Source organism: Copadichromis virginalis, linkage group LG2 (assembly GCF_057382275.1).
Source record: "Copadichromis virginalis isolate Kocher_CV1m ecotype Utaka linkage group LG2, C_Virginalis_male_GT1.1, whole genome shotgun sequence".
Lineage (NCBI taxonomy): Eukaryota > Metazoa > Chordata > Actinopteri > Cichliformes > Cichlidae > Copadichromis > Copadichromis virginalis.
Window position 1 is genome coordinate 14,319,657 of NC_140619.1, and position 9,588 is coordinate 14,329,244.

A 9,588-nucleotide genomic window follows, 5' to 3' on the forward strand; every position below is an offset into this window, starting at 1 on the left:
TGGGTAGACATTTCCACCTAGCCAGATCACCTTCTACCTTCTTTAAAAGTGAGATATGGTTTAATTTAGTTAGATCTGCAAGCTTGGGAGAAACATTAATACCTAAATATTTTATATTTCCCGATTGCAGTGGTGTAGAAGAGGAATTATGGAGGGAGCAATTAATCGGTAGGACTGTAGATTTTGACCAGTTAATTGAGTAATCTGATATTCTTGCAAAAGAGTTTATCAATTCAATCACCCCAGAGATATTGGTTTGTGAGTTTTGGAGAAAAAGTAACACATCATCTGCATAAAGGCTGATTTTATGTTCCATGTTCTTGCATTTTATGCCCTTAATTACTGAATTCTGTCTAATTGCTGCTGCTAGTGGTTCAATAAAAATTGCAAACAGTGAAGGGGAGAGTGGGCATCCCTGCCTGGTGCCCCTCAAGAGACAGAAGCTGGAGGATGTCTGGTCATTTGTTCTGACACAAGCTGTTGGGGAATTATATAATATTTTTAACCAGTTTATGAAAGAGGATCCAAAACCAAATTTGTGTAAAGTTGCAAATAAAAATTTCCAGTTAACTCTGTCAAATGCTTTTTCTGCGTCTAAAGAGAATATTGTAGTTTCTAGGTTTTTACTGTATGAGTAGTCTATCAAATTAAGTAATCTACGTGTATTTGTTGATGAGTGCCTACCTTTTATGAAACCATAAGAATTTTTAAAGACCGAGGCTACGCCGCCACCCCTACCAGTAAGCCTTGGTGAGCTAAAAGCGACACAGTCCGATGGAAGAAGTTTGGTACACATTCACCCAGTGTATATACTATATGTATGTATATATATATATATATATATATATATAATGTTCTTCCTCTACACCCCCCCCCCCCCCCCCCCCAATTGTTGCACATGTCGAGGAGCGTGTCAGACTACATTTCACTGTGTTATACTTGTATAACTATGCATGTGACAAATAAAGAACCTTGAACCTTGAACCTTGGTAAAAGGGATGAACTCACCAGGACGAATCCAGGTTTCAGTCAGGAATAAAGCATCAATCCCATTAGTGGAGAGGAAGTCATTTAAGAGAAAGGTCTTATTGACCAGCGACCTGACATTAAGCAATGCCATCCGTATCCTAGGGGCTAAGTCGCCTAGGGTGGTGCGTCATAGGACACTTAGGTTGCTTCGGCAAACGCTGCATTGGAGCGATGTTATCCAAACCCAAGCAGGAAAACATGCCACAGGAATGGCAGGGTAGACTTCGTGGTCGGCCGAGCAGATCCAACGGTGGGTGAGCAACTTAGCATCAGAGCACTCCTGGGAAGGAGGGAAAGAAGACAAAATATCCAGGCTACCCACATGCCAGCTCCTTCTACCGTGTTTCCTATAGCGTTTCTTGTGTAGATTCGGAATAGGTAGGTGGAGGAAGCCGGTCGGAGGATCCGGTCATGGGGTCCGGTCGGAGGGTCCGGTCAGAGGGTCCGGTTGGAGGGTCCGGTCGGGGCGCGGTGGCGTCACCCAGGTTCCAGCAAGGATCAGGCCGAGAGGAATGAGAGAGTCTTAGATTTAAAAGTGTTTGCCTGTCGTATGTAATCCGTGCACAGCCATTAGATGAGCATACAACTAAAAGGATAAAAAATACAATGCCAAGGTCCATAAAGAGCGTAGAGAGGGCAAAAAGCAGCGAAGCAGATATAGCCGAGGACGGCAAGCCACGTACACCGGCACCATCTTAGCTTTAGATCTCAAACACTGGGCCACATGGCCCAGAACCCTGACACTAATACTTATTGAGTGGCAATTAATGAGGCCGTGTCTGTTCTCGCAGCTGCAGATCTTTGCTAACTTTCCCTCTGTGACCTGCAACAGACACAGAGTCGCCTTCCAGAATACAGAGCGTTGCTGTAATGGGGATGGTGATAAATACTGAATGACGGGAGGAGACGGTGTCATTAAAGCCACCTCCATCGACAGCCCCGCTCTCACTGCACGCTCTGCGATATAAGCTTCGAGCCTGCAAGTCATCTTTTGTAACTGGGAGGTTGAGGATGACACGGCTTGGAGTTTCTGCTTCCACTATCAATCAGAAAACCCAGTCGTCTTTCTTTGTCAAACCGTTCACTGTAAATAACCAAACTGAACTTCCATTTAAAGAAAGCTTGGACCGGAACAGAAAATCTCTTTAGCTTAACTTTGATGCACGACGGTAACCTCGAACCCACTCGCTGTTCAACCTTTCTCTTTGCATGGGGCAGCCAATCAGAAGAAAAGTACGCTTAAAGGAGGGAGGCGCTTAAACAGCGCATTTCAGATACTCTGCCAAACTGAACAAACCACCGCTTCATCAGCGTCGATAAACAGAATAAATAACAGAACAGAAATAGCACTGGGCAGCATTTTCTTCAGCTAAATTGCTGCTTGTGTGAGTGAAGCTACAGGTAGCACTTCCGTGTGTTTGTTTTTGGTCATATGAGCCGGGACGGGATGTGGAAAAGTATTAAATTACTCCCAACCAGCAGCTGGTTTTGGGTGGACGGCTTCAGGAAAAACTTTGGAGAGTAGAAGGCGGCTGATGTGCAGACTAACCCTGCTTCATTACATTTGGGGGTAAACAGTCTGTATGTGAGATAGGAAACTTGGCAGTAATAATAATGCTGCTCAGAGGCAGGACAGTTTAATGCTGGGAGCTTGGTACAATGGCTTCAGCCGTGGGAAAATATAATTGAAATGCAGCACGATTCACTCGGGGCGGCAGGTAAATGTTAAACTCTTAAATCAAGCCCTCAAACTTCATTTCCTCGTGTGGGAGAAAGACCTTTACAGCACATCAGCGAGCCCCAGCTTTCTTATTGTCAGAGAAGTCGGCCGAGCAAGGAGCTGATAAATTGGAATAAAATTTATCAGTTGCAACTGTGGCTCAAAACTGATGTTTATGCCTCTGCTGGAAGCAACAGCCCATTATTAGGAGATTTCTTTTGACAAGTTCTATATGGAAGTGCGCAAGAGCAGCTCGGGACAGCAGTATTAATTTGCCTGAATGATGGTGGAGCCATTAAAGCAGCAGTGATGAGGTTTGGAGAGCCTTATGATGAAACTACTCAGCTTCTGGTTTGTCCCCTAAAACAACTTTGAAAATGAATAATGACAAGTGTCGCACTAGTACTATAAGGTAGTGCACCACTGCCATTGGACATTTTGTACATAACTGATATTCCCCCGTGTCTTTTACACAGTGGAGTTATTTCACAGCCTAGAAAGTAGAGTGGTCTGAAACCCTACAACATGTCGAAAAGACACCACTGGATCATCACTGTCACAGGGCAACAAAGGAAATGTTGGAGAAGTTTGTGGTAGATGGATGAACTTTGTTTTACTTTAATACAAAGAAAACTCCAACGACTACTTGCAGTCTGAGAGCGAAGTGCTCTAATGGGGTGATATGGTACTATAAGGTCATTAAGATAAGATGGGGCCTAATTATATAAGACCTTGTATGTGAGGAGCAGGATTTTAAATTCTGGATTTAACAGGGAGCCAATGAAGGGAAGCCAATATAGGATAAATATTCTTTCTAGTCCCTGCCGGTACTCTCGCTGCAGCATTTTGTATTAACTGAAGGCTTTTCAGGGAGTTTTTAGGACATCCTGATAATAATGAATTACAGTAGTCCAGCCTAGAATCAATAAATGCATTAACTAGTTTGTCAGCGTCACTCTTAGACAGGATATTTCTAATTTTAGAGATACTGCGAAAATGGAAGAAAGCAGTCCTATGATATGATTCAAACCACTGCAGTGCAGTACCCCGTGTTTCAATCTTTGTAGTAAATCTCTTAGTATAGCCCAAACTCAGTCTAAGTACTTCTTACTAATGTAATGCCCAGACCAGACTCAAATGCTTGTGTGATTCCACGTGTGTGTCTGCCACCGCGTCTGAAAAGTAACACTAAGGTGTGTCCACAAGTGTGATGAACGGTAAAATATGATGACGAGTCCTACAGGTATCAGCATGTGATGAGTTGGCAGTGAGAATGCGTCGATCTGACTTATCTAGCTGACGACCTGCCTGAAAGATTTTTGGATTAACTTATTTTATACTGACAGCTTGTCATCCTCCTCTTGCTCTACAGGAAACGCCTTTGTTGTGAGCCTGGCCTTCGCTGACTTGGTGGTTGCTATCTATCCCTACCCGCTGGTGCTCACTGCCATTTTCAACGACGGTTGGATTGCCGGCTACATCCACTGTCAGATCAGTGGCTTCCTCATGGGCCTCAGCGTAATTGGCTCCATCTTTAACATCACGGGCATCGCCATCAACCGCTACTGCTACATCTGCCACAGCCTCAAGTATGACAAACTCTTCTCCAACAGCAACACCATGTGCTACGTCGTGCTCGTCTGGGCGCTCACCATCCTCGCCATCGTCCCCAACTGGTTTGTGGAGTCGCTGCAGTACGACCCGCGGGTTTACTCCTGCACCTTCGCCCAGTCCGTCAGTTCACTGTACACCATCGCCGTGGTGGTGGTGCACTTCATCTTGCCCATTGGCATTGTCAGCTACTGCTACCTGCGTATCTGGATTCTGGTCATCCAGGTGAGGCGGCGGGTCAAGCCAGACTCGAGACCTAAAATCAAGCCACACGACCTCCGCAACTTCCTCACTATGTTTGTGGTGTTCGTGCTCTTTGCTGTTTGCTGGGCGCCGCTGAACCTGATTGGCCTGGCGGTGGCAGTGGACTCCACGCTGGGCCGTGCCATCCCAGAGTGGCTGTTCACAGCCAGCTACTTCATGGCGTATTTTAACAGCTGCCTCAATGCCGTCGTCTACGGTGTCCTGAACCATAACTTCAGGAAGGAGTACAAGAGAATCGTCCTCATCATCTTCAAGTTCCACTGCTGAGATGGAATACTTGGAAATGCAGAGATTTTTATCTTTAATGACATGAAAGATAGAAAGAACTTTACCCTGACAGGAAAATAAAACAGGACTGATGAAATGGAAAGAAAGCAAATAAAGGTACAGTGGAAGGAGAACAACAAGAGCACTGAGTGGGAGAGAAAAATAGGAGCGCTTTAATAGCTGCAGGAGGAGAGATGAAGAGCAGACAAAGTGAAATAAATGTTGCCACACTGAGAGTTATCAGTGATGCCTTCAGGGAAACAAGGAGACTAAGAATGCAGAGAGCAAGGGAGAGGCCAGAACTTGGGAAGCACTCCTAACTGGGGAATGTGTTTCATCCTGACTTTCTTGGGTAATGAAGTCGTGACTTAATGTTCAGATGAGAGCATAATTCATTGTGTTTAATTAGCAACATAATTAAGTTAAATGTGGGGTCACTGAGTTGAATAGCATCCTCTGTGAATTAGATTCAAGGCAGAGCTCTGACACTGTGATTTTTTTTAAAAGACGTCGACGCTGTTCCTGTTCCTACGAAGTACGAAGATAACGACGAAGATGACAAATCGGCTTTGAGGAGAATGAAGATGCATTATATACTTTTAAAATTGCAAAATCATTTAAGGTGGGACACATTTTTGAACATTAAGGCTGCGAGAGACTCTGTGTGTGCACAACAATGATTGGGATATTTTACTTGTAATATAACTAATCTATGTAAGAAGGTAGCAAACTCTCACTGAGGACAGAGGGGGACGATGGACGACTTGTCCAGTGACTTCAGCTTTGGACTAAGAGTCCCAGTATGAAGCATAAAAGTACTCCATGATATGGGTCTGGTTGCTGCAAGACTGGTCCTAACTAAAACTTGATATTTGTTAAGACCAGCCCAACTTAAACCTAGTCTTAACTAAGGTGTCCATGCGTCTATGACTGCAGAGTGATAGAAATGTTGCAGAGTTCACCTGTTTTTACCAACCAGCTGTTGTGTAATGTAATCCAATAAAAACAGCTGTTTAGTGACTTCATTGTCATTCAGCTCTAATAACGAGCCCCAAAATTTACATGAAGTCTGAAAAGTTGCTGTTCAAGTTAAAAGACAGGAACACTTTTTCAAGTAGCTCATCATAAAACATTAACAGCATCACTTACAAAATCCATCACTTCTAGCAGCCATGGTTTGGGTTTCGTTTCGTTTTCCTGCATCACAGAGTTCCCTGCACTCAGCTGGTGGCCGTCATGACATCAATGGAATCATGTGTATGCAAATTTTTACCACTTAGAAGGTGCTCAGGTCACCTGCAAATGGTTTAATCACCAAGTCCTTTTAGAAAGGAGCATTATAAGCAGCTACCTGTGCGTTTGTCTCAAGCCCCGAACCTTGGCTCCACTGCCTTCGACTGCAGCTGGCAGTCCTGGTTCTGCTCAGCTTAGCAGCTCACTTCTCCACCTGCGGCATTTTCTGACTCTACATCTCACAGAGAAGAAGAAAGACTACCATGGACAGCTGCAGTTCAAGGCAGTGAACAACAATACTTTAAAAATGCAAATAAAAAATACTAAAATAAAGTACCCCGTGTATTCGTGGGGTTGTTAGTAACCCATTAAAGTCTTTGTGGGGGAAACACTATGCTGTGCTTTTATACTGATACAGTAATAATTACTCTGACTTCCAGTTCTAGTTGTCGGGCCAAAAGCTGGGAGATGACGCATGGATGACCACACACGCTTAAAGCTCTGAGATCCCAACAAAAAACTCAGTGCAAGGTGGAGTCTGAGAAGTGCCACACCTCACCACATCCACCTGTGTGAGTCGTGCATCCACAGTCTTAGTGCCCAGATTCCTGCAAAAAACACGTGTCAGAAAATGGTGAAACAAACATGTGCAAGAGTGCAAAACATCCCCAGACCTGCTGCCAGGGCACTTAGGAGGCTACAAGCTTTTTTGACTTTGTGAGGCCTGAAAGTTAAAAGTGTCATTAATCAAAATCCACTTTTAATTTAAAGCAGTAAAATGTTCTTTCGCTGTCCTTCTGCTGTTAAGTGTAACTTTGCAATGATGCTTTCAGGACTCAAACATTTAGTTTGACCGGACAGTGTGATGAATATGAAGAGGGGCAGGGGGTACAATATGCTCCAGAGAGGCTGACTCTGAGACTGTCTCCCTTCATTGCATCATCACCTTCCTCTTCCTGAGAATGAGCGGCACAGGTGTGCCACAGCCTCTCTGCACTGCCTGCACGGTGTGTCCGTGTGCAACCCTCTGCAAACACAGACGGAGACAAAAGGATGAAAACACAGTGTCTGTGTACCGCTGTGTCCTCCCACATGACCAAAGCCAGTCTGAGCTCAGCAACCTGAGACTATCAGTGTTCCCTCACAGTCGCATGAGTGCGTCTGCTGTACACACCGAGTCTGAACACAAGCCAAGCATCAGAGAAACAGGCACGAGTGATTAAATCATGGTAACGGTATTCTGAACATGTCACTGTGCTTCATACTGCTGGGGAGCTGAAGATGAATGTTGCATATGTATTAATAAGCTGTGATAATCTGCCTGTGCTTTGGTCCTATTTTAATAAGCTCACTGTGTGTGTGTGTGTGTGTGTGTGTGTGTGTGCGTGCGTGCGTGCGTGCGTGCGTGCATGTTTTGGGACCAGTTTATGGGTCCACTGAGGACCCTTCGATGGCACCAGGGACAGCTGTTGGAGGGACAGCGTGTTTGTGTGTGTTTTGTTTGTTTTTTGTGCCAAGATGTTGCCGGTTCAAAGTCAGTCAAGGTCTGAAGTTTAAAGCCAAATGTTCCTGTGTTCACGTCTTGTAAGCGCAGGCAGGTAATATACAGGTAAAACAAGGGCATCTGACAAATAATCTGAACTCACAGGAAATCTTCAATGAGCTGCTGTGAGTCTTCACATCTGTCCAAGAAACAGAGAAAATAAATTGACCAAGAATTAAGTACATTAATTGAAGACCAACAGGAGTTTAGACTAGTTTAACATAACAACGTCTTGTTCTTTTTGACACCACGTAAAAAGAAGCCATCCTCCCCATCCTTGGTGCAGATCTGGGACCTGTGGGATTTATCATATCTCTGCTGCCTCTACGTTGCAAGTTTTATTTACTTTATCAACCTCCAAAGATAAATCTAAGATAATAAATAGTAATATGACGGGAAGCAGTTACTCTCAGATGAAGCTGGACTAATCTAACCAGCTTCCACAGACACTTACAGTGAGTCTGAGAGGTGAAGCTAATGTAAAAACCTAAATTCCTTCTAATGACAACCAGCTGGCTGTTGGCAGGACACCCGTGGATCGATGCTGGATCGGATTGGGATCTGAGGAATCTGCAGTTACAGACTCCAACACGACTGTGAATAAAAGAAAGAAGCACAGATGACATAAACGAATAAAGTGGAATTCATCAATACTCATGTTTGGAAGATAGCGCAGCTCGATGAGGACAGCGGCAGGTTTAATTGGCCCACTGAGGGTTTAAAGAAGCACAGTTATTGGCTTTCTTTTTTTTTTTTACCTGAATTACCTGCAGCTGTGTACATCTAAAGACGTATTTCTCTTATTTTTTTGTGCTAAAAATCAATGAAGCTTGCTGTTGTTTGTGTGTTTGGATCAGTTTTAAACAAACAGAATGGATGTGAAGGCCGAGCGGCAGCCGGTTGCTCTGAATGACAATGTTCTGGTTTTCCTTTCTCACGCTGTTTTGCACATTGCCGTGGAGAATGTTTCCTCTGAATGTTTGTAATGTCGATGAAACAAAAGAAACCAAGCAACACCTGAAATCCATGTCTTAATAAAAGAACTTTCAGTGTGAGCCGCTGGCCTCCTCGCTTTATTTCACACAGAAACAGCACGCTCACAGAGACACTGATCCGGTCTATCGTTATGTTCATGAAGGTTTAACTCTGGTTTCCTCACATGCTGCTGCTCTGTCTGCAGCCACCGCACTCATTTTATTATTTCTTCTTCTCTTATAAAGTCAATCTCTCTCTCCTGCTGGTACACCTGTCCACATTTGTGACTGATTACAAGTTCTGCCTCTTTCAAATGAACACATCATATCTCAACTGATAACTCATAGCTAAGTTATCGAGTTGGTAACAACCTCTGTGATTGATCGATGAGTTGGTGCCAGTAACTGATCGCAGTCTGAACAACCTCAGATCCATCTGCTGGTTCCAAACTTTAATTGCTTTAAAATACCGGTCAATATTTAAAAGCTGATGCCGGTCAAATACATACAGGTTACTGAGCGCTCATCAGCAGTTAAAAAGTTGCTGTTGCTGTGGTGACAGACCAAAAGGAAACACTTCCCTCCACATTTCTTTGTGTGATTTCAGTCGAGCCACACTGACAGCTATCTGTCTCTCTGCACTTCAACACGCGGCCCATCACCACATCACCCTGTGTAATCTCAAGTCTGTTGCTGTGGCAACAGGAAGATCAGAAGGGTGACCTGTCAGTTTGGAGGAGCTGTCGCCGTGAGCAACGATGGCAATCAGCCATCACCTCCCCGCCAGGAGGACAGGTGAAGGAAAGAAATCAAAGAGAAGATGGAGAGATAAAAGGAAGTGAGATAAGCAGGAGGAAGTAACAGGGTGAGGTGTGAGTGGAAATAAATGCCGGCAGCACAGGTGAGTCGAAAACAGCAGCCACACCTGTTAGATTCAAATCTGAAGC

The 9,588-nt window shown here is 44.3% G+C and overlaps 1 protein-coding gene across 1 annotated transcript in view; it reads left to right on the forward strand.

The window, feature by feature from the left end:
- The window catches only part of mtnr1al (melatonin receptor type 1A like), a 46,958-nt gene extending 38,180 nt beyond the window's left edge, over nucleotides 1-8,778 (forward strand). The window contains exon 2 of the mRNA XM_085471812.1: nucleotides 4,122-8,778. Within this exon, the coding sequence (XP_085327938.1) occupies nucleotides 4,122-4,891 (770 nt within the window). The 3' untranslated portion in view covers nucleotides 4,892-8,778. The remainder of the gene's footprint in view (nucleotides 1-4,121) is intronic.
- Nucleotides 8,779-9,588: the final 810 nt, after the last annotated feature.